This window comes from Oncorhynchus masou, chromosome 2, assembly GCF_036934945.1.
Source record: "Oncorhynchus masou masou isolate Uvic2021 chromosome 2, UVic_Omas_1.1, whole genome shotgun sequence".
NCBI classification, from domain to species: Eukaryota; Metazoa; Chordata; class Actinopteri; order Salmoniformes; family Salmonidae; genus Oncorhynchus; species Oncorhynchus masou.
In genome coordinates, this window is record NC_088213.1 from 33,835,595 (window position 1) to 33,861,410 (window position 25,816).

Genomic DNA, 25,816 nt, shown 5'->3' on the forward strand with positions numbered 1-25,816 from the left:
CAATCTGCTAAAGGTTCTATCTGCTAGAGGTTATATCTGTTAGAGGTTATATCTGTTAGAGGTTTTGTCTGCTAGAGGTTTTGTCTGCTATAGGTTCTGTCTTCTAGAGGTTCTGTTAGAGATTCTGTCTGCAAGAGCTTCTATCTGCTAAAGCTTCTATCTACTTGGGGATCTGTCTGCTAGAGCTTCTGTCAACTAGAGGTTCTGTCAACCTCTGCTAGAGCTTCTATCTGCTAGAGCTTCTATCTGCTTGGGGATCTGTCTGCTAGAGGTTCTGTCTGCAAGAGCTTCTATCTGCTAAAGCTTCTATCTGCTAGAGGTTCTGTCTGCTAAAGCTTCTATCTGCTAGAGGTTCTGTCTGCTAGAGGGTCTATCTGCCCGAGGGTCTGTCTGCTAGAGCTTCTATCTGCTCGAGGCTCTGTCTGCTAGAGCTTCTATCTGCTAGAGCTTCAATCTGCTAGAGGCTCTGTCTGCTAGAGGGTCTATCTGCTAGAGGTTCTCTGCTAGAGGTTCTGTCTGCTAGAGCTTCTATCTGCTGGAGGGTCTGTCTGCTAGAGGGTCTATCTGCTAGAGCTTCTATCTGCTAGAGGCTCTGTCTGCTAGAGTGTCTATCTGCTAGAGCTTCTATCTGCTAAAGCTTCTGTCTGCTAGAGGTTCTGTCTGCTAGAGGTTCTGTCTGCTAGAAGATGATTGGTGTTAAAGTTACTTACAAACCCCTATTGGTTTGAACGGTGTCAGCAATTTCTATCTAGTATTTCTTTTTTACACAACATAAATTGGGGTGTTTAGAGCACTATATAGGTAGAGAACATTAAACAGAACAAGGCTGTCAATAACTCAATTTGGACAAAATTGCAGATAGAACCATATAGCCCCAAGCGCTCCATGTGTTGTGGTTTTATCTCTGCTGTTGATACCCATGTTGCCAGGAGTTGTTCTTGCGTACATCTCTAGGCCTGATTTATGAGTGTTAATAGCATGTCTCGTTTGTATGTGTGTTTGTGTGCCTGCCTGCTTGTCCCTGTGTCCCAGGTGGAGGAGCGGGACGAGCATGTGCTGCGTCTGTGTGCCCAGGCGTTGGTGTTGCAGGGGGAGCTGAAGGCCCACTGTGCCCAGCTGGAGAGCGGGGATGACGCCCTGAGTGCCCTGAGCCAGCACCTCCGAGACACCCAGAGAGACCTGGAGTCCAGCTGCAAACACAGCCAGGAGTGTGAGATGGTCATCAGCTCTATGAGAGACAGCATCGCTGCACTGAGACGACAGGTCAGACAGTCAGTCACACCAGTTAGGCCAGCCAGTCAGTCAGGCAGATCGGTCAGTGGATCAGTCAGTCAGGCCGAGCCTCATCCACAGGGCTGTAGCTTCCCAGACTCGTCCACAGACACGGACAAACCCGGTCACACTGTGCTGATCACTCCCTTTCCACTACAAACATAGATTAATTTACTAGTCCACTCAGTGGTTTCCCTCTACACAGTCAGCCAACTCGTCCTGCTCGCTACCCCTGCTACCTAGAACAGTGCCAGTCATGCGGTGAAGTCAAAGCCAGTCAAGTAGTACTAGCACTGTAGTATACCCAACTGGCCTCTCAGGTGAGTGAAGCTACATGCAGGTCAGTTGTCGCGCCACACCTCTGTAGGTAAGGCTCCATCTCTGCTGCTGATCTGTAAACGGGTGGAGTCAGACAGGGTACAACACACTGGGAGTCGGAGGCCTGGGGACCTCTGGAAGTGTTTTCACTGATTCTTATTGATCGGCTTCATGGCCCCCATACAGGAGGAAACACAATGAGAAAACACAGGCAGTGTGAGCTCCCTGGACAGCACAGAGTACAGCACAGAGCACAGCACAGAGCACAGCCGTTAATGGCTGGCAGGAGGAAGCAGAGAGGAGGGGAAGACTGGATTACATGGGCAGAGCAGTGGAGAGGAAGATTTGATGTTTGGACTTGTTTAGGTGTGTGTGGTTGTGTGCATGCATGTGTGTGTGAGACACGGGGTGGTTGACAGCTCCATGCAGGGAAGGAGCAAAGTGGAAAATCATGCTGGGGATGCGATATGTGGCTGAAATAATGGCGGCCGTGCCCAGTGGAGCTCAGTGTTTATGTGGTGTGGAGGTGGCTGGAGATCCAGTGGGGCGCTTACCTCCTTCTGTGAGCCCTTAATGGAGGTGCCGTTCCCATCACCTCCAGCTCTCACCGTGCCCTCTCCACTGCTGTAACCAAGGCCTTCCCTCTCCACTGTATACACACCACCTGAGTCCCTAACAACACCCCTCCCACACAGCAGAGCTCCATTAGCAACACAGAAGCTCTCAATCGCACACACACACACAGTATTGATCTCTCTCATCCTCAGCTGGGTCCTTAGAGCACACAGGGCGACACATCACCCACTCGGTTCATCAGTCTCTATCTCTGACCCACGGTGTGTGTGTGGTGTGTGCGTGAGTGAGTGTTGACCTGCATACCTTTTAAGTGATCACTTCCTGCCAAGGTATTTTTTCACACCAATGTTTCTTTACCTCTTTCCCAAGTGTACATGTGTTGTCTAAAAACTGGGGGGGTGTATGTCTGTGTGAGAGAGAGAGGTAGAGAGTCTGATTTCATTTAATGAGCCGATCGCTCTGACTGCTGTGAGACATCAATACAACCAGCTGATTTCACCTCTCTCTCCTTCTCCATCTTCCAACGGCCCCTGGCTTTATGAACACTACAGACACACTGCAGTGAAGGCTGTCTGGAAAACATAGACAACAAACAACAGTGGGTAATGAGAGGAACATCGCATTCAGATAGATATATTATCCTCGTAAACATACAGGCCATTTGGGAGTGTTTTATAAGTGCAGCAGCACAAAGTATTCCTGACAAACCACCGACACCCGATAGGACATTTTGTGTGTGTGTGTGTGTGTGTGTGTGTGTGTGTGTGTGTGTGTGTGTGTGTGTGTGTGTGTGTGTGTGTGTGTGTGTGTGTGTGTGTGTGTGTGTGTGTGTGTGTGTGTGTGTGTGTGTGTGTGTGTGTGTGTGTGTGTGTGTGTGTGTGTGTGTGCGCGCCTCAGACAGACCGGCTCATCTGTGAGAAGCAGAATGTGCTCCAGTCACGAGCCATCAGGCCCAGCATCGTGCAGACGGGGGAGACTGAGGGGAAACGTTCTGTTTGCCTGTCTCTGTTTCATTAGTGTGAACTCACCCAGCACCTCAGCCCCAAACTTAGTCTCATAGTGACCCCCTGCCTACCTCACCCACAGTCAGACAGGAGGACCCCATGCAGTCTGCCCTTCAACCATAGTCTCACAGAGCTCCAGCCAGTCCTTCTGTCTCTACCTCGCAACACTCAACTTCACAACACAGGAAGGAAATGGGACGAGAGACCTACTAAAGTCAACCGCATGACAGTGGTTCTGTACCGGTCTGTCAACAGATATATCTGTGTACTATGTTTGTTCCTGTGTGCCTATCTCAGGTGGAGGAACAGGAGGAGAATGTGGTGAAGAGCCAAGCTGATTTCTCTGTCTACAGAGCCAGTCACATCCACTCTGACTCAGACTACGACTCCCAGCTCTGCCGCATCCAGGAACTACAACAGGTACAATAGGGGCAGAACACTTCACCTCTTCTTGCTGGAGTCCTGCTAACACAACCAGTCACTGTGGCCAGTGAAATCACAGTGACCAGAGAAAGTCATTGTCTTTAAAAGTTCACTTATCAACTATACTTAAAAGTTTGGTCCTACTGTATGTTCAGTAAGTTCACTGTAGTTCTGTGTATTCCAACCCTGGCTTTAAATTGACCCTAGACAGGAAGTCAGAGCAGCCATTGCCAGACAGACGCCGACCCGCACCAACCAAGGTCCATAACAGCCACGGTGACTAATTGTTTGTTATGTCAGTGTGCGTGTGCCCGTTTGCCTTTAATGGAGTGTAGTGGGGCGATCCATCAGGCTGTCGAGCAGGCCCAGTGTCAGCTGGAGTGGCTGGCGTGTTAGAGGAGCGCCCGCGCTGCGCTGACGTGATTTACTGCCCTGCTCCTAACGCACGCAGCCACCGCTCCCCGCTCCACTCCGACTCAGCCCAGATTGATTACCCAGCCCGGCTGGGCCCACGATGCCCGCCATCTTCTGGCAACCTTTTAGCTGCATTTTATAGATGATTAGAGCACCTCGTTTGACTATTTATACATCTGTAAGTGGCCATGAAATCTAGATTTGTCTTGACGGGTGTCAGCGTCAGGAGGTGAAAGCAGAGCCTGGTGACAACTCGTTATTTTAATGGTCTGAGATGAAGGGGGAAGATGGCAGGATCTTCCCTCCACAACATGGCTGAATTATACTTTTTAACTTAATGTTTATGTACATATTTCACTCAAAGCTGTTGGCTTTGGCTTGATAGGCTCTGAGAGCATTGGGGAGATGGCTGGCACACATACACACACACACTCTACTGGAGGAAGAGTGACAGTGACATGTTGACCTGTCAGCTGCCTGTGCTCACACACACACACACACACACACACACAAGTTATCTTAGGTAAATATGTCATGGCAGCCACACAGTGCAGTTGGCTGGTTAATTGAATAGTTAAAACATCAGTAGGTCTGTGCAGATTGGATGTGACACCTGTCAGATAGGTGCTCCCCTAACACAGGACACTTCCTCCACACTCTGATACATATGCCGTCATGGTGGAAATGCCAAATTAGGGGCAGGCGCTTCACTGAACGCGCTTGAGCAGGTGTGGAGATGTCCTGGGGGGTGGAGGAGAGGGGGAGGGGGGCTTTGGTCCTCCCGTTCCCCTCAGGCATAGTCATAGGTGTGTGACAGGTGTGTGTGTGTGTGTGTGTGTGTGTAGGCATTCTCCCAGACCGTGGAGCAGTGTGCCCAGGCTAGCCAGGACCTCAGTGTGTGCCAGTCGGAGGTTCGTCAGCTGAGAGAGGAGGTGTCCAGACTCACCCAGCTCAAGGACAGCACTGTGGAGGGCATGACACAACTCAACCAATAACTTTGTGTTTACGATAGAATACATAGTTTATTTTTTACTGCAATGTGGGTGTGTGTATCCATCCATGTGTGTGTTTACGGTATACTGTGTGTGCTGCAGAGGTGCTGCGGCTGCAAGAGGCTGGGAGGCAGCTCCAGGCAGAGACCATGATGGAGGGCCAGCGCAGGCTGGAGGAGGTGGGAGCTCAAGAGCAGAGGGCTGCCAGGCTGGAGCAGGACCTGCAGGCCGCCCACACCCAGTGTGCCAAGAGACAGCAGGTACACACTGTGGCATGATGCCAGGCCAGGCCCCCTCACCTCCAACATACCTGGCGGATAGGATAGAAAGAGCTTACATTCACCTACTCACTCACTGACATACTCACTCAGAACTTCAGAAAGTGGAAAACACGCACACACACATAAATGGAACACTCTGGGTAAGAAGATACACACACAGAAGTATATGTTCATACACTCACACTTTGACTGAGCCTTCTCTCTTTTCCCTCCCAGGCGGTGCAGAAGCGGGATAACCTCCTGAGGCGTTCGGAGGCTGACCTGCTGGAGGCCCGGGAGACTCTGAGGAGTCGGGCTGTGGAAGTGGAGCGGCAGGCAGCTGCAGTCAGGGGCCTGGAGGCTGACGTCCAGAGGGCCAGGAGGGAAGGACAGCAGAGAGAGGCAGAGTGTGGCTCTCTTAGGACCCAGCTGATGACCCTCAGGGATGAACTAAAGGAGGCCCAGGGACGCTGCAGGGACACGGGTAGGAGGAGGACACAGTCCTGGGGGGTGAGCTGGGTGACTGGTGTCTATACAGGTGGAGTCGTGTTTCAGAGTGTAGTCAGGTACATTTGTAGCTCTCTCTCTCTCCCTATTTCTCTATCTTGCTTTGTCTCTCTTTGTCTGTCTGTTTGTCTCTCTCTCTCCTTCCCTTGGTGGAGAATAGGTTCTAAAAACAGTTAGAGGCATGAGCAAAAAGCAGAAGAGGCATGAGGAAGAAGGAATGAGAGTGATGCTGATGGAAGGAGAGAAGAGGAGAAAGAGGAGAGTGACATGGTTGTAGTGGCAGCAGCAGTGCAGCCTCTAGGGCTGACTTTAATGAGCAGTCTGAGATGGTCACCTGTTTACGTCCTGCCTGCCCCAGAAGCCTCAGCAGCTAGCCAGCAATGAAACAGCCCATCAATTCACAGCCTGGGGCCTTTTGTCTGACACTCACTCTCACTCACACATGCATACTAACATATGCATATGCACTCAGAGGGACCATAAAAATAAGAAATAACAGAACATGCGTAGATGCAGAAGAAGGGCAAATCAGCGCACAAGATAACAGATAAGATATGTAATATAATAGCGTTGTTGATAGTAAATGATCAAAATATGCTATGTGTTTGTGTCTGTGTTTCAGCCCAGGAGCTGGCTCGTCAGGAGGAGAAGGTGTTGCTGGTGGAGGGGGGGCAGCATCGGGCACAGGAACACCTGGCAGAGCGGGTGGCAGAGGTGGTGAGGGCAGAGCAGGCCCAGAGGAAGCTACAGGCAGAGCTACGCACCTTAAAGGAGAGACTGCACACCACAGAACATGAGCTGCAGGGCTACAGGTATTCTACAGGGCTTTGGGTTCCCTAAAGCCCTCTGACTGTCTGCCTCTATCTGACTCCAAGTAGAGGTCTGTGCATGACTGATTTATTCATGCCATTCCCACCTGCACCCGCAGCTTTTCATACCACACCTACTCGCTCCCGCTGGCTTTCTGTCTAACTCCCACCCGCTCCCGCAAGAACTGGTCCCGAACCCAACCGCAGTCCCGCAGTTATTTTAGGTGTATGTGATGCAGCTAGTTTGCTTGCCATGGTCCTAGCAATTTTGTGCTCTACAGTCAATATCAGAATGTGCAAAAATAACCTAGGAAATAGGTTAAATTATCAGAGATCCTCACATTCTCCATTATATTAGGCTATCAGTATTACAGGGCTATATCAGCCAATAGGTTAGACGTAGTTTGAAGAGAGCAGAGTTGGAGAGAGAGAGAGGACACTTGCATTTTCTCTTGAGCTACGTTCAACAGCTTACTTTTTAGGATCGGGACGATTTTCAGAAAGAGACAAAATAATATGGGTGATCAATATTTATTACTAGGCAGTGTAGTAAACTATAGCCTAATTATATTTAAGTTCATTTCCTTGGAAAGATTCATCAAAATTCATCCCAAAGTTGTCTGTCTGATGAATGATGAATGCAGGATGAAAAATGCTGACCGCGACTCAATGATCTCTGTTGGGACCTGCAGCCCTCTACCACCTAGCACACAGCATGTCATGAACCCTGTCTTTAACCACAATCCTTCACATTTCACTGAGCCATTAGTTCAACAGTGACTTGAGTATTTACTGATTGCCATGAGCCTGTAAGACTGTCTTATTCCCATTTAGATCCAAACTGAACCTTTTGGTCAGTAAGGCCACAGTATCTTTATGACTCAGACAAGCCTCTCAAACAATCACTCTAAATAATGCCTGTGAAAAAAAACACCCATCTGATGTTAAATGTGTTTAGAAACCCACTGTGCCTCACACACACTCTCAACCTTGTCTGTATCTTAGTGGCTGAGAGAAAGAGAGAAAAGTGTTTTGGCTTTGTGACCCTTGGCACTCTGCCTCCCCCGCTCTCCCCCTCCTCCCCCCTGTCCATCTGGGCTGTGTGTGCTCCGGCCGCTCGATAGGCAGATCATTCCAGGTCGGGGCCCTCTTGTGAAATCAGATGTTTAACTGGCCAGGAGAAGAGAGATGGGAGCGTCTTAACCAACACCTTGCCAAAGGTCTCCTGTTCAGTCAGCCGTCCCGCCGCTTGGAGTGCGCCCACTGCCTGCCAATAGGCATTAGGGAGGATTTAGTAATTAAGTGATAGGCTGAGGACTAAATTGGGTGTTTGTGGGCTGGCGAGCCACCCAGAGGTCCCCACAGCCATGCAGATAGGGGATTCTAATTGCCAGGGATATTGATCAGACTGGAGAGGGGGGGATGCAGGGGATTCACGAGCCATCGATTTGCTGTTACTGCGGCCGCCTTGTCAATGGAAGAAGGAGGTGAGCACTGAGAAGGCTCTGCCCCCCCCCCCCACATACACACACACTCTCAAACACTCACTCACTCCGGGAAGGGCTTTACCCCTCAACCCCTGCCCACCTCCTCGATATCGCTCGTTCTCTCTTTGTCTTAGACTGTCTAAAGGTGTTGCTTCTCGGATGGATATTGGCAGAGAGGAGGGGCAACTCCTTGGTAGAACATGTCCCTAGGGAACGCCACCCTCAAACTTTGCTCTACATACAGTATAAGTTCCCCCTTCACACTCTGCTGGTGTGTCCCTCGTCACCCTCCCTAACGCGTGGTGTGTCCCTCCCTGGGCAGGCGAGGGCTTTGACGCTTGGCTGTGGTCTGAGTTAATGTCTCAGGGAGAGAGGGCACTGAACTGGGCCGCTCTCTGGGATTTGATTAGCTGCTTCACCTGGCGGTAAACAGGCCCTGGCCATCCCTCACACACACACAGCTCTGATCCCATCACTCACACCCCGGCGCCCCGTCAGTCCAACGCTCGCCCCACTACACCATGCCACACCGCAAAGCACCGCACAGACAGAATTAGTGCAACGTCCTCTCATTAAATGTTCAGGCTTGCCTGCTCAGATTAAATCTGGCAGACACAAACACACACGCATTTACTCTCCAATGATTATGTTTCTCGCATTACATCACAAGATAATTTAAATTCCCTTTGATTTTGAAAATGTGAACAATAGTGAAAACAAAGTTTACAGCATGTGGGAGGTAGCGTTGGCAGAGAGAGGTATCAAACATGCCAGTTTGAAAGTAGTGGTCATTTAAAGACTGGGAGCCCCTGACTGACGGTGTGTTTGGCTGTGTGTGTGTATCAGGACCCAGGTGGAGAGTCTGAAGAAGGAGGCAGGGGAGAGCAGGCAGGCCCAGCTCAGTGCTCAGCAGGAGGCCAACACACACCAGCAGGGGACTCAGCAGCTGGAGGCAGAGCTGACCACCACCAAGGACACACTCAGGACTCTACAGCAGCAGGTAAGACCCAACATTAACACATAAAGCTATCCAACCAACCAACTGGTTCCTACAAACAGTGTCCTGAAACCAGTCACCACCTTTGGGAGCCTCTCCCAGTCACTTAGGGTCTGTTACACTAGAGGAACAGTCTTTTAACGCCACTTCAATACCAAAGTGAATTTGTCGTAGCCGGTTAGGAAAATAGTTAGGTTTAGCGAAAATGCTCTCCTCACCTGCTACGAAAATCACTTTGTATCAAAGAGGCGTGAAAAGAGGTTGGCCCGTTACACTAGATCAATATGTTGATTTGCCCATAGAAATAGGGGGGGGACGAGATGTTCCCCAATGCTGGAAGGGGGGCCCCGGCTGGAAAGGTTTGGGAACCACTATGTTAAGACTAAAATGTAAATGTAGCCTAACCTCAGAATATTGCCTGTAAACATGTGGTCGGTTGGTTGGCTGTGTGACTGTGGTCATCTCTCTGTGTGCCAGCTGCAGGAGCAGGCTGATGCCAGCCGGGCACTGCGGGCAGAGCTGTCCCAGGAGCAGGACAGGCAGCAGGAGCTGCAGGAGAGGAACCAGGGGGCCAGGGAGAGAGAAGCCCAGCTGGAGTCAGAGAGAAACCAGCTCAGAACCAGCATGGAAGCAGCTCACAGCCAGGTAGATTCAAACACTATTATTAATCAATAAGGCACCTCTGGGGTTTGTGGAATATGGCCAATATACCACGGCTAAGGGCTGTTCTTAGACACGGCGCAACGCAGAGTGCCTGGATACAGTCCTTAGCTGTGGTATATTGGCCATATACCACAAACCCAGAGGTGCCTTATTCCTATAATAAACTGGTTACCAATTTAATTAAAGCAGCAAAAATAAATGTTTTGCTATACCCGTGGTCTGATATACCATGGCTGTCAGACAATCACCATTCAGGCTCGAACCAACCAGTTTATAATAATGTATATAAAACTAGCACTCAACTAGACATGTGCAGTCAACAACTCAGCACTCAACCAGGTGCTTTCACACACATACTAATGTATCCAAAAACTAGCACTCAACTAGAAATATGCAGTCAATAAATTCACACATATTGCTAATGCATGTCACACTCACACAACATATGTTAATCATACTGTAGTGTTTGTCTGTTGATTTATGACTAAAGGCAATTTTCCAACACAAATAATTAGTGTCAGTGAGCTTCATGAATTTAACCTGTGCTTGCTGACAGTTAAACGTTTCAAAAGGCATTTTTTGTCTTTACGGGATGTTGTTTATCCATTCATCAGGAGAGCGTCTTCTCCTCACATAGTGTCTGACTGAAGCCTGGCTACACTCATCTACAAACCACTCAGATTCCCCCTCCAGCCGTGCTCGCAAATTGAATTAGTTTCCGTCTCTGAATTTGTGTTTCAAAAATAGTAATTCTTTTTTTAACCCCCAAGGAAGCAAGAGAAATGAGTCAGATCTGCACACGTCATGAATTTTGTGAAATAATAGTTTTCCACCAGCCAAAGGGATACAAGCTTGAAGCGCAGCAATTTACCAACTGTTCAGCTGCTAGGAAATTTAATTGAAGCACATAATTCATATCTTTAGAAAGTTAAATCAATCTGATCAAAAAGTTTCTCACTCAATTACGGCCTGAAATTAATCTCCTTAATCCCAATTTAAAATCTGTCATGCATATAAGTGCAGATCTCTCATCTATTTGCCCATCCATGTTACTTAATCCTGGAACAGAGAGCTAAGATGGCGCTGCGATTGTCAGATTTAGTCCCATCTATCTTTGAGCTTGATATACACACAGTGGCACACACACCTGATGGGAGCTCTGATAGGGGTGTGTCTCCTGTCTGTCCTACAGCTGAGGGAGCGGGAGAGGACTGTGGGGTGCCTGCAGGAGCGCGTGATAGAGCTGCAGAGCACCACCCAGAGGCTGCAGGAGGAACAGACAGCCTGCCAGGCTCAGCTACAGCAGTGCAGGAGGGAGCTGGAGAGCAGGGAGGGCCACAGCCACGAGGTCATAGTCACATACTGTCCATATGAGTGTATTTTGTGTGTAGTTTGGGGCCCATGATCCATGTGTGTGTTCTCCTCTTCAGATGAGTGTCCTTCAGGAGACAGTGTCCAGGCTGAGGGAGTGTGTAGAGGAGGCCCAGGCCAGCAGCAGGCAGGGGACCAGGGACACTGCAGCAGCACAACACAGCCTCAGAGAGCTGAGACTGGAGCTGGCCTCCACCCAGGCATCCCATAGAGAGAGCATGGAGCTGGTGGGTGCCCTGCTTACACACTGGTACTCTGTCAGGCATGTATTGAAAATACTGACGTTAAAACAATGACAGTAACTCTCGACTTGTTTTAGGGTAATGACTGGAGAAAATAATGTGTAGTGGGACTAACAATGTTTGTTTTGTGATGTGCGGCTGTGCGTGTGGTGGAACTGGTCAGCTGGCTGAGCAGAGTGGTGAGGCTGCAGGTCTACGTAGTGAGCTGTCCCGCCTGCAGCAGAGGAGCTCCCAGCTGTCAGAGGAGAGAGGGGGCCAGGAAGAGAGAACCAGGCAGCTGGCTGCAGAGCTCCACAGACTACGCACTGCCAGCAGACAGTCACTGGATGAGGTGAGAGAGGAGGATCTACACATCAACATTTCCATTCATCCTCATGGCAATTAACCAATAACCATCCATTTCATTGTCAATATCCAATAACCACTGATCTGGTTCTAGATCTGACACTGTCAAATTAAATCAAATTTGATTTGTCACATACACATGGTTAGCAGATGTTAATGCGAGTGTAGCGAAATGCTTGTGCTTCTAGTTCCGACAATGCAGTAATAACCAACGAGTAATCTAACCTAACAATTCCAAAACTACTACCTTATACACACAAGTGTAAAGGGATAACGAATATGTACATAAAGATATATGAATGAGTGATGGTACAGAAGGGCATAGGCAACATGCAGTAGATGGTATCGAGTACAGTATATACATATGAGATGAGTAATGTAGGGTATGTAAACAAAGTGGCATAGTTAAAGTGGCTAGTGATACATGTATTACATAAAGATGCAGTAGATGATATAGAGTACAGTATATACAAATACATATGAGATGAGTAATGTAGGGTATGTAAACATTATATTAAGTAGCATTGTTTAAAGTGGCTATCAATTTCCATTATTAAAGTGGCTGGAGTTGAGTCAGTGTGTTGGCAGCAGCCACTCAATGTTAGTGGTGGCTGTTTAATGTTAGTGGTGAACAGGCTGTGGCTCAGGTGGTTGTTGTCCTTGATGATCTTTATGGCCTTCCTGTGACATCGGGTGGTGTAGGTGTCCTGGAGGGCAGGTAGTTTGCCCCCGGTGATCTGGTCTGCGCATGCTCTGAGGACGCGGCTGGGGATGCCGTCTGGGCCTGCAGCCTTGCGAGGGTTAACACGTTTAAATGTTTTACTCACGTCGACTGCAGTGAAGGAGAGTCTGCAGGTTTTGGTTGCGGGCCGTGTCAGTGGCACTGTATTGTCCTCAAAGTGGGCAAAAATGCTATTTAGTCTGCCTGGGACAGCCAACCATTTGGTCATGGACCAGATAACCTCACATTAAATCCTAGACTGTTACAGCCTGTATCCAACCATTAGGTCATGGACCAGATAACCTCACATTAAATCCTAGACTGTTATAACCTGTATCCAACCATTAGGTCATGGACCAGATAACCTCACATTAAATCCTAGACTGTTATAGCCTGTATCCAACCATTAGGTCATGGACCAGATAACCTCACATTAAATCCTAGACTGTTATAACCTGTATCCAACCATTAGGTCATGGACCAGATAACCTCACATTAAATCCTAGACTGTTATAGTCTGTAGCCAACCACTACACCATCACATGATTAGAAGTGTGATGGCTCAATCTTTCGTGTTGTATAATAGGAAAGGGGGTTCTAGTGTAATATATACCCAGGGATGGAAATGAACACTACACCCTTAGAATTAGTCATTAGTGTGGAGCACACAGCCCCTCTGAAGTAGAGACTTAACCTCCACAGGTCGCGCTGTACACTAATTGACCACTATAGGAGAGAGCAGGTTATGTTGTATAGCAAAGAGGTGTGACTTGAAGCAGTGCCCTTTGTGTGTCCGGGGCTGTATTCCTAGCTGATTGGATAATGAGACCTCTCTCCCAGACCCCCACAGAGTCTGCATATACAGCACACGCACATGCATGCACGCACACACACATACACGCACACACACAGAGAAAGAGTTTGCATGTACAGCACACGCATGTACAGCACACACACACACACACACACACACACTCATTCATACATACATACATAGAGAAAGAGTTTGGTTTGCAAAGACACAAACATTTACACACACACAATTTTACTTAGAGGAACTGCCTCACATAATAGCCAAAATAATAATCACAGTTTATCTGAGATACTCTTAAGGCCTCATAAAGTACAGAAATGTAGTAACAGGTTTTCAATTGAAAATTTGAAAATGTCTAAGAGACCTTATGGTTTAAATATTCTAAGCATTGTGTTTGTATTGTGACAAATCCAAAGCACTTTGTTTGTGTACACAGGCACATAAGAGCTGTGTGTGCTTGTCCTGCAGTGCCAAACCTCTCTACAATGTGTTTGTATGTGTGTTTAGTCGAGGGCACATCTCTGTGGCTCATCGCTGTGGTCTCACGTCATCCTCCTTAAGTGCTGTCAATGTTGCATGGTAACAGCGGCGCTCTGCCTTCTTAATTGGTTTAGGAAGAGGATCCTTGTCATTTTGCGGTCAGCAAACTCCGCCAGAGAAAATGAAGTGCGAGTTGCCCCCTCCCCGCACAACCCGTCCCACAAAAAATGATTATGTGCAGCAGGGTGTGTGTCAAATCAAATCAAATTTTATTTGTCACATACACATGGTTAGCAGATGTTAATGCGAGTGTAGCGAAATGCTTGTGCTTCTAGTTCCGACAATGCAGTAATAACCAACAAGTAATCTAACTAACAATTCCTAAACTACTGTCTTATACACAGTGTAAGGGGATAAAGAATATGTACATAAGGGCGCGGCTGGGGATGCCGTCTGGGCCTGCAGCCTTGCGAGGGTTAACACGTTTAAATGTTTTACTCACCTCGGCTGCAGTGAAGGAGAGACCGCATGTTTCCGTTGCAGGCCGTGTCAGTGGCACTGTATTGTCCTCAAAGCGGGCAAAAAGTTATTTAGTCTGCCTGGGAGCAAGACATCCTGGTCCGTGACTGGGCTGGATTTCTTCCTCTAGTCCGTGATTGACTGTAGACCCTGCCACATGCCTCTTGTGTCTGAGCCGTTGAATTGAGATTCTACTTTGTCTCTGTACTGACGATTAGCTTGTTTGATAGCCTTACGGAGGGAATAGCTGCACTGTTTGTATTCAGTCATGTTACTAGACACCTTGCCCTGATTGAAAGCAGTGGTTCGCGCTTTCAGTTTCACTCGAATGCTGCCATCAATCCACGGTTTCTGGTTAGGGAATGTTTTAATCGTTGCTATGGGAACGACATCTTCAACGCACGTTCTAATGAACTCGCACAACGAATCAGCGTATTCATCAATGTTGTTATCTGACGCAATACGAAACATGTCCCAGTCCACGTGATGGAAGCCGTCTTGGAGTGTGGAGTCAGCTTGGTCGGACCAGCGTTGGACAGACCTCAGCGTGGGAGCTTCTTTTTTTAGTTTTTGTCTGTAGGCAGGTATCAGCAAAATGGAGTCGTGGTCAGCTTTTCCGAAAGGGGGTGGGGCAGGGCCTTATATGCGTCGCGGAAGTTAGAGTAACAGTGATCCAAGGTTTTTCCGCCCCTGGTTGCGCAATCGATATGCTGATAAAATTTAGGGAGTCTTGTTTTCAGATTAGCCTTGTTAAAATCCCCAGCAACAATGAATGCAGCCTCCGGATAAATGGTTTCCAGTTTGCAAAGAGTTAAATAAAGTTTGTTCAGAGCCATCGATGTGTCTGCTTGGGGGGGATATATACGGCTGTGATTATAATCGAAGAGAATTCTCTTGGTAGATAATGCGGTCTACATTTGATTGTGAGGAATTCTAAATCAGGTGAACAGAAGGATTTGAGTTCCTGTATGTTTCTTTCATCGCACCATGCCTCGTTAGCCATAAGGCATACACACCCACCCCTCTTCTTACCAGAAAGGTGTTTGTTTCTGTCGGCGCGATGCGTGGAGAAACCCGTTGGCTGCACCGTCGGATAGCGTCTCTCCAGTGAGCCATGTTTCCGTGAAGCACAGAACGTTACAGTCTCTGATGTCCCTCTGGAATGCTACCCTTGCTCGGATTTCATCAACCTTGTTGTCAAGAGACTGGACATTGGCAAGAAGAATGCTAGGAAGTGGGGCACGATGTGCCCGTCTCCGTAGTCTGACCAGAAGACCGCCTCGTTTCCCTCTTTTTCGGAGTCGTTTTTTTGGGTCGCTGCATGTGATCCATTCCGTTGTCCTGTTTGTAAGGCAGAACACAGGATCCGCGTCGCGAAAAACATATTCTTGGTCATACTGATGGTGAGTTGACGCTGATCTTATATACAGTAGTTCTTCTCGACTGTATGTAATGAAACCTAAGATGACCTGGGGTACTAATGTAAGAAATAACACGTAAAAAAACAAAAAACTGCATAGTTTCCTAGGAACGCGAAGCGAGGCGGCCATCTCTGTCGGCGCCGGAAGAAGTGTGTGTTTGGTTGTCTGTTTTTACTTTCCACTTTTATAAATAATTGTTGGTTGCTTGGTGGGATCAGAGGAAGGGAGTAATGATTCTCTGGCCGTGTGGTATGGCTGGGTTCTGGGGAGGGAAGACACTGGGCTGGGGGAGAGCAACTCATTTCACACACCTAAACGTGTGTTTACGTGTGTGAATGTGTTAACATCAGTGTGTGGTGTCTGTGTTTTCTATGTGCTTGATGTGTATCTACATACTGTACGTATGTGTATCTTAGATGGGGGGGGGGGGGCGGCTGTCCTAAACCTGTCCGGACTAGCAGGTGAACGCAGCAAGAGGATGGTCAGACTGGGGTTGCGATGATGTCACACAGGGGTTAGGGGGAATACAGAGCTGCAGTACTGCAGTTTGGAGCCTCCAGTCAGGCTCACCCCCACTCCCCACACACACACCACTTTAATTGCCTTTGCTTCTTTCATTACATGTATTGCCTGTCCTCTGCATTGCGTGCTCCCTGGGCTTGTGGAAAGGTCATTATGGTGGAGATGTGAACACTGCACAGCCTCCGTGTGTCCCAGCCAAGCAGACGGGAGAGGATAGGGCGGGGGATGTGAACACTGCACAGCCTCTGTGTGTCCCAGCCAAGCAGACAGAGGATAGGGCGGGGGATGTGAACACTGCACAGCCTCTGTGTGTCCCAGCCAAGCAGACAGAGGTTAGGGCGGGGGATGTGAACACTGCACACCCTCTGTGTGTCCCAGCCAAGCAGACAGAGGATAGGGCGGGGGATGTGAACACTGCACAGCCTCTGTGTGTCCCAGCCAAGCAGACAGAGGATAGGGCGGGGGATGTGAACACTGCACAGCCTCTGTGTGTCCCAGCCAAGCAGACAGAGGATAGGGCGGGGGATGTGAACACTGCACAGCCTCCGTGTGTCCCAGCCAAGCAGACAGAGGATAGGGCGGGGGATGTGAACACTGCACAGCCTCTGTGTGTCCCAGCCAAGCAGACAGAGGATAGGGCGGGGGGATGTGAACACTGCACAGCCTCTGTGTGTCCCAGCCAAGCAGACAGAGGATAGGGCGGGGGATGTGAACACTGCACAGCCTCTGTGTGTCCCAGCCAAGCAGACAGAGGATAGGGCGGGGGATGTGAACACTGCACAGCCTCTGTGTGTCCCAGCCAAGCAGACAGAGGATAGGGCGGGGGATGTGAACACTGCACAGCCTCTGTGTGACCCAGCCAAGCAGGCAGAGGATAGGGCGGGGGATGTGAACACTGCACAGCCTCTGTGTGACCCAGCCAAGCAGACAGAGGATAGGGCGGGGGATGTGAACACTGCACAGCCTCTGTGTGTCCCAGCCAAGCAGGCAGAGGATAGGGCGGGGGATGTGAACACTGCACAGCCTCTGTGTGTCCCAGCCAAGCAGACAGAGGATAGGGCGGGGGATGTGGCTAGGGAGGACTGGTTACTGCTGTCCTTCACATTGTTCCTATAAAGAAAAACGTGTAATTTATGTTGACCAGTTCTTTGATGTAGTGTCTCAACATGTACATGCATGTTAGCATACGCAAGCATTGTTAAGAGGGATTTAGAGTCAGATGAATGTGACTATGACAGGACAATGTTACTAGAATGAGATGTTTATGGAGGATTTCACTACAATGTAATCAACTATCGTTTCCCAGTTTCCTACCTGGGCAGGGTTATAGGAAACCCTCATGAATATACATTGCATGTTGCTGTGACTCATTGTTCATCATTCATTTTAAAAGGTCCATCAGTCTTCAGAAATTAGAACAAATAGTATATTAGGAAATGCCAATGACAGGTATCATCCCTCTCTCACCAAGACTCGGTCCTGTGAGGACAGGCTGGCAGAGCTGAGTGCCCAGCTGGGGAGGTCTCAGCGCTGGGGCCAGGAGCAGCTGGTAGCCCTGGAGATCCGGGAGGAGGAGGTGGTGCTGATGAAAGTGGAGATGGCTTCTCTCAAAGAGAACTACCATGCCAAGGTGGCCCAGGTCAGACACACACTTACACAATGGGTTCTGGGGACATTCTGGTAGGGTTTACATTCTGGTAGGCTGAGCATGTGACCTGATCAGGAAAAACTCTGGGCCCTTATTATAGCCAGTAGCCTTACTGTGTAACTAGGCCCAAAGATTTCCTGATCAATTGATGTGCTCATGAAAACCTCTTGGCTCTAGTTATGACATATATCCTCACACTTTGCACTGGCACAGAAAGGCCAAACAGCATCGTTAGTAATCACCTCTCAATGGAAAATGAGCTGTATAGCCATTACAATGTGCAGCAGGGGTTTGTTCATGTGTCTCTGTTCAGGTGGATGCCTTACACTCACAGCTCCATTCCATGGAGCACAAGTACAGCACAGCAGCTAATGAGGTAGTGAACCCTTAAAACCTCCAGATATGTCAGATAGACACTGTTAGAGTTGTAGACTCTCATTACCTTCTCTCTCTCTCTTTCTCCCCCCCTGCTGTCTCAGGTGGAGGTGTTGCGCCAGTCTCTGGGTAATGCTCGTTCAGACAGTTCTCTTCTACACAGGGAGAGTGAGCTGGTGGTAACCAACGTCAACCAGTGGGTGAAGGAGCAGAAGTGAGAGCATACCTAACTCCACACACACACTGATACCCAGTCACTTTCTACTCTACATTCACTACGCAGCATTAACCCCGTCTTAACCCTGTCGACAGGCAAGGCAATGAAAAACTGAACTTTAAGATCAAAGACCAGAGCAAAAAGATCATCCATCTCACTGCAGAGAAGGAGTAAGAGCTCTTCCACACACATCCAGCCTGCCCTGTTATTGTTCAACTCACATTGTTGATTTATTTTATTCACAGGAGACATGATCGTGATAAATGGTGCTCTGTTTAAGCAATACGGCCTGAGGGGGTGTGATATCTTGCCAATATACCATGGCCAAGAGCTGTTATTAGCACGACGCAACATGGAGTGCCTGGATACAGCCCTTAGCCATGGTATATTGGCCATATACCACACCCCCTCAGACCTTATTGCTTAAATATACCGTGGCTGTCAGCCAATCAGCATTCAAGGCTCAAACCACCCAATATTTTATTATGATCAGGTCCCCATGTTTCGAGCACTGGTTAACAAGTGTACAGGCTTTAGGTGGCTTTAGATTAGATGGAGCAGGGAACATGCTATACTTGTGAAATAAGTATAAATGGAGCCACCCAGGAGTTGTGACCCGGTTTATTACCTGTGTGTCCAGTCACCTGCAGGAGAGTGTGGAGGGTCTGCAGGAGGAGATGAAGAGGCTGAAGGCTGAGCTGGATGAGAGCAGGATTGAAGCCGAGAGGTTCAGGGTACGTACCATACACAGTTACACACACTGGATAACACTGTCAGACCTCCACACATTTACCACCCTGATATACTGTAATATAACAACACTAATTGAAGAGCATTGTTCCTTTCTATTGCGTAATGTCACTTGTTTTTGTGTCAGGCCTCTCAAGCCAGTATGAGTGACCAGCACCAGCGCAGTGCCCTGGCCAGAATTCCTGTCCAGCTGCTCCACACAGAGTGAGTACTGTACCACTGACACTGACCTGAGACACTGGATCAGTGGGCTTGGCTCTAGTCCATCCCCTGGCAACTTCCCAGTTCTCCAGGAACAAGTTGCAGCAGGTCCATACGACGCAAATGACTACATGTCCTCTAACTCCTCACTAGTTTCTTTGCTGGGGCTCTAGAGACAGCATCAGTGACAAAGCAGTGACTTCCCGGACTGAGTGAATTCCTCTCTGTGTGTTTCTAGAGTAGAGCTGAGACATTGGTCAATAGCAACAATCACCAACACATTTCAGACAGTATTGGTTAAGAATGGGAGCCCGTCTGTAACTCATAAGAGCTATTGGCAGCCATGTTGATTTCTGTTGTTCTGGGATTAGCATAGGCCTCTCTGTGTTTCTTGGGGCTAATGGTCTGTGTCGTCCGGCTGTGAAATCAGTGGCCTGAGAGCCTCTGAGAAGCCTGCAGATTGGTGTTTCAAATCCCCACCCCCCTTTAATGCAGCCCAGCCCGTCTCAGCCACTCTCTCCATCTCCCAGAGTAGAACAGTTTCACTGTTCCGAGTTCCCCCTCCGCACCCTGGGTGACCCCCACTGCAGTCTCCCCACGCCTGGGCCCAGACGCCACCGGCCCTTCCTGCCCCACAGGACCACTGCGGCTTGTTAACAACGAAGATGCATTTGTGCAGTCAGGCGGGAAATCCTAGAGGTGGCTATGGACGGTGGTAATCAAAAGCCTGGTGCTCTGACACTGAGGACTGGAGGAGGGCTTAGAGATGACCTCTAGTCTGGCCTCCTATCAGGTCTGATCGTCCCACCTAACAGAGACAGCAGACAGACAAACAGAGAGGCAAGCACAGGTAGACTGGTGGATAGGCAGACCGACAGATGGACAGACAGACAGGCGGGCAGTCAGAGCCATCCAAGGACACAATCTCCTCTCCTCTGGGCCAGCCAGGTCTTAGTCATGTCTGTTTTCAGAAACGAGTCTAGACACTCAGACAGACATCACCCACACATTGCCATGGTACCGACTATATATTTTTTAAATTGAACTTGCATTTTATATGTCATGCTGAGAAAAGGCGATTTATTGGTGAAATTGTGCTGCATTTGGTTGTTTGACAGTTGAAGCCGTCTCATTTCGCACTGCCTATACCTCCTCACTTTAAAGTAAGCCAGTCCTGGCATCTCCCTGTAATACATTCCCGTCTGATTTCCTCCTAAATTGAAATGAGGTAAAGTTAGGGCTGATTGGTGGGATAACTTTTGTTGAGTGTGAGATAGAGGAAGAGACGAGGTTAGTTGTGTGAACCCAATCAGAGCCCTGTGCTGACTGTGCTGATTAGAGGCTTGTAGTGAGTGGGATCTTTTCTATCCCATCATTCCCTGTGTTTGCTCTGATAACGGAGCCTCAACACTCATCATGTCCCTAACCTGTCCCTAACCTCATCCTCATGCTGTCACTTACAGCACGCCACACTGAGCTGAAAGAACAGTTAGTTTAACTGGTTGGCTGAGTGTTAAAAAAAATAAAACATTTGAAAAAGTTGCAATATGAAGTTGAGGAGCACTGAGGCATTGGGTGGACGTTGCTCTGGAGAGCGTACTGTAGGCTAATAAGTGTTTGTGTGTGTGTTGTGTGTGTTGCCTTGCCTGATACCGATGGAGGGCAGATGCAAACTCAGCCCATAAAGGCCCACTGGATGACTGCGACTTCACTCAGCTAATGTTCCAGGACATCCAGGAAGCCTGTAGGGAGCTGGGAGAACACAGAGGAGCTCTAAAAGCAGCCAGAGAGAGAGTAAATACAAATAAATAGATAAATAAGTGAATGGCATGAGAGGAGCGGAGGGAACTGTCGTCCATTCTCACGCACGCACTGTGTTTGTTTATTTATGGTGTCTGAGGGCCTGAGCAGGGCTGGTGGGGGGAGGAGGAGGGTGCTGTGGGAGGACACTGGGCCTCTCCTTCTTTATGCATGCCTGGCTCTTCTCCCCAGCTTTCATTAAGTGGCATTACCAGGGCTTTCAGAGCTAGAGCCAAGCTGAGACCTGACATCCACTCCATAGATATGTGTGCATATGGAGGGACTGCTGATCCTCTTATCTGCCACTGAGGAGGGAGAATTAGGCCAGGGAGAGGAGAGGAGAGGAGAGGAGAGAGGGATACAGCTATCTGACTTTAATGGCTAGGATATAGCTATTACTTAAATGAAGGACAGTATTCATGCCTGATTTGTTGTCATAAATATGTCATACTGGTCGGGTTATCCACATTTAGAGTGTTTGTACACTTGTACACTCGTGATTGTAAGGGCCATGTACACTGCAGTGTGTTGTAGATAAGGATGACTAGGAGTTTTAGTGCATATCGATACAGTTACATATCGGGATATCATTTTTTACAATTTATTGTATCGTTTTGACTATATCGCAATATAATTTGTGCGCTAGTTGGCTGTACCTACACCAAAACACCAGTATTTTTTTCTTCATTTTCTTTTTAATGCGGGAGCAAAAAAATTCTGCACTTATCTCCATGACTGATCAAAACTCGTTTTCTCATGACTCTCATCACTGTCTGCTGCAGTTTTGATCACAAATACGAGTTTTGATCACAAATACTGAATCGCAATACATATAGAATCGTAAGAATCGCAGTACACATCGTATCAGCACCTAAGTATCACAATAATATCGTATGGCGAGGTGCCGGGCCATTCCCAGCCCTCATGGCCAGTAGCCATTAATAAAGGCATGCAGCTGATGTGAGATGTGCATTTCCTTCTACGCATGGTGTTCATTATCAATGTCCTTTTCCAGTTCACTTCCTGTTAGAAGGCCTGCTGATTGATGGCTTGTGCTGTTTATTTGGATATCAGCAAATTAAATATTCATGTCATCCGCTTTCCCAAGCAGAAGTTATCTGGATGCAGTGTAAATGGTATTTGGGATTAGATTTTCACAGCAGATTGCTGTTATTACAGGAGAAAAAGGTGAAAAAAGACTGTGTGAGCAGTCGTCTTCCTGGGAGGCAATCTATTTCTCTTCCACACAGAGCACCGAAGCACTGGACCAGGCTCTTAATGCGCGGGAGAGAAAGTGCTTTGGTCTGCAACCTTTCACACCTTCACCTCCCCTTCATGTGATTGAATAGTTAATAACTTTGATTTTCCTTTGAAAGCCTGTGACGTGGCTCCTGCTGAACGTCCTGTTGTCTGGCTGACACACCTGCCTATTTCTCTGTCTGTCTGACTGCCTGCCTGCCTACATGTCTACTTGGCCCAGATGTCTGATAGCCCTCTCACTTTCAAGCCTGCCCCTCGCCTTATCTGTCTATCTGTCTGCCTTAAAGGAGCCTGTACATCATCAGAATTTTGATGGAAAGAGTTTTTGATTTCTTACTCTTCTTCTCTCCTTTCTTCCTCCCTCAGGACTCTTGCACACAAATAGACACACTCACACACACACACACACACACACACAGGGAGCTCATTAGCGCACCCGGTGCTCACAGCTCCAACAGAATGTGACCTTGCCTAATTGTGCGCCATGCTCATTTGTTCTTCCTGCATGATGTGGCGATTGCTTATTTATTCTCCTCAGGGCTCCTCTCTCACATTAAAATGATTGACTTATTTCATTCACTGCACATTTTCCAAGCTTTATTTAATAAGCTCATTTCCCTTGGTACCCAGAATCCCCCCTGTTCCCATGTTTAAAAGTTCTAATGTTCCCAATGCACATTATTATTCATACTTGTGATTGTTTCTTCGGCTAATTATCTGTGTTGGAATAATTTTGCATCTGTGAGCCTGTTTATCCCGGCGGACTGAAACGGCACAAAAGGGCACACATTAACGATGCGACTGGAATAGCCGAGGAACCAGTTGTGTACACAAAGCTGGCAGACGCGGTCAACAAGAAGCTTAACAGGGATTGGGACATCGTGGAAGGTTTACCAAAATAAGCAGACAGAATTTGCATTTGGTTAGAGGGCTGTTGACAAACAGAGCCATCAACATTTGGTCCATCAGGTAATGAGACAGGCTCTGTTTTGACATGGATACATGCAGTGAGGTGAAGTTAAACTAGTTGTAGTCAATAGAGGTCATGGTTAAGGTGGGTAGTGCAGATCCTCTCCACTCTGACCCATTGACCACCATCAGCCCTCTCCTCCCCTACAGTGGGGAGACCCTCCCTGCCCCACACCAAGAGGAGAGTTCTAGAGAGACCCAGCAGTTTAGAGAACTGAGCCAGTTCCAGAGCAGGGACAAGCTAGCAGCAGGAGACCTGTTCAGTAGTGTACCGGTAGGTTAATACACGGAAATGGATATCAACTCAACAGAGGACACAGTGGGATAGTATTAGGTAGGGGAATGATTGGCAGTATTTCTGCAGTGGGAGGTGGATGATACCTCATAATGAGTCATGTATTAACAGTAATTCTATGGATAATATTCATGATGATAAATATGCAAAGTTAAGGTCCATGGTGATGCCAACATACCAATAGTAACACTGAGCTCTGAGGCTGACTATTGACGGTATCTTATTTGAATGTACAGTAATCTGTTTCTGTCTGCCGCTGCTCTGTCTCAGATCTGCTCTGACTGCGAGAGGAACCTTGAGAGGTCAGGGAGACAACCTGTGGAGGAGGAAGGCTCTAACTGCCAATCTGCATCTGCGCTAGCCCCAGACGCAGCCTGTGTCTGCCTGGCAGGGAGGGGGGCCACGTTTGCTGCGGAGGTGGCCAGAAGAGTGGCCCTTAGGGCCCTGGAGCGCAGACCCCTGCCATGTGGCCACCACCACTGGAGCAGACCCCGCTCTCTCAGCTGGGACGGTCCACACCCTACACATCTCAGGGAGGGACACTGATGGGTGCTAGTATGAACCAGTGAGAAGGGAAGTACAAGTAGTTATTATGACTCAAGAGAATACAGCACAAAAATATATATTTTTGATTTGTAGTTTGATAGATATGAATACATGATTGTATTATATTTAAGATTATTTAATGAGAATACTAAACTTGAATACTTTAATTTCTTTGTTATTTTCAGTATATCCTTTTTTTCCTAAATGTTATCTTTGTGGCACAATATGTTCTCTTTCCTGTGTTCTCGATGACTTAATGTGATTTTGTGGCACTACTACCTTTGCCTTACAATTTATTGAGAAATCAGCTCAGTACTTAGATTGTAATTTACAACTTTATGTATGAATGTACAGAAATTCTGTTGTGAATAAGTAGATTATCATAATGTAGAATTGGGCTGAAGAAGTAATGGTAAGAGATTACAATCTTACCTGTACAGTATCTGGGTCCTTCCACCAATTCGATGCCTTTTTAGAAGTGTAAACTTGTGATTTCACAAAATGTTGACATTCTGTCCTAAAGAGCACATGTTCAACACTTTGCCATCTCAAGAGGTTAAATAAAAAAATTACTATAGTTAGTGCCTATTAAGAACCGAATAAATTCTCAGGGTTAATCGTATCAGGGTTGACTGTAACAGGGTTGATTGTATCAGGGTTGATGATCTCATCTTCAATCAGCCATAAATCCCCTCGTGACAGTGTGAATGGAAGCTTGTTGTGTGCAACAGGGAGTGGCAATTGAATGCAAGCTTCACACAAAAAAAAATCTAGTTGCTAAAACATTTCTAGCCTGTCTATCTATGGGTAACAGGGTTATTTGTGTTATGCTCGACCCATTAGTTTTCTACAACAAAACAGAAAATGGCCAAACAAGTAGAACCAGCTCACCTGCTTTTACACTATGATTTAACTATTAGATTTTCAAGGTTTATTTTGTAACGGAATAGTTAACATATTCAAACGAGACAGTTGACCTTAAAATGAGGGACAGATGTAAATTAATCACTAATCAAATGAAATAAATATCTTCAGAAATGACTTAAAATAGCTAGAGATTTACAATGATGGAGAAATGTTTGGATTAAATGGGTTGAAATCTTCCTAGAAGTGACACAGGGTTGGCACTTTAGCAAGCCTTTATTCATATTCAAAAATCTTTTTTATTGAATTCTCCATGCGGTCTATATTAAAGGGCACTTCATTGAATATAACAGGCTTTTAAAATCAATATTGGTGGACAATTTCTACTTAAAATATCAAAAGGCACTCTTCGTGGAACTACCCATCTGACAAATACTTGTATCTATCCATTCAGGTTTTTGAGTTTAATTTACATTTTTATATAAACCTAGAAAGAAAGAATCAGAAAAAAAGTGTCCAGCCTTTTATTGTGGTATGAGAAAGTGTCCTGCTTATTTCTGTGGTTGTCAAATGATGACTTGATGTCTAGATAAAAGTCCTATAAATGTATTGGGGGATTTCATGTTTTTAGTCACCTAGAGCAATACATCCTTGAGTTCATTCATGTAAATCCTAATGAATTGTGTAGGCAGAGAAGTCTTTGTGGCCAAATACAAGTCTGGTAAAGGCATCTA

At 47.4% G+C, this 25,816-nt stretch overlaps 2 protein-coding genes across 2 annotated transcripts in view; both read left to right on the forward strand.

The window, feature by feature from the left end:
- LOC135552979 (golgin subfamily A member 6-like protein 24) overlaps positions 1–5,027 on the forward strand; it is a 104,585-nt gene extending 99,558 nt beyond the window's left edge. The window contains exons 17-19 of the mRNA XM_064984983.1: positions 1,033–1,263; positions 3,468–3,590; positions 4,853–5,027. Of these exons, the coding sequence (XP_064841055.1) occupies positions 1,033–1,263; positions 3,468–3,590; positions 4,853–5,002 (504 nt within the window). The 3' untranslated portion in view covers positions 5,003–5,027. The remainder of the gene's footprint in view (positions 1–1,032; positions 1,264–3,467; positions 3,591–4,852) is intronic.
- A 121-nt stretch (positions 5,028–5,148) lies between these two features.
- On the forward strand, positions 5,149–25,816 carry LOC135559371 (polyamine-modulated factor 1-binding protein 1-like). Its single transcript, XM_064993535.1, has 15 exons — positions 5,149–5,259; positions 5,497–5,743; positions 6,389–6,578; positions 8,909–9,062; positions 9,537–9,704; positions 10,915–11,070; positions 11,153–11,320; positions 11,499–11,666; positions 17,629–17,796; positions 18,119–18,181; positions 18,285–18,394; positions 18,493–18,567; positions 19,038–19,131; positions 19,275–19,351; positions 23,943–25,816. The coding sequence occupies exons 1-15, from the start codon at positions 5,149–5,151 to the stop codon at positions 24,031–24,033; spliced, it is 2,040 nt and encodes a 679-aa protein (XP_064849607.1). The 3' UTR covers positions 24,034–25,816.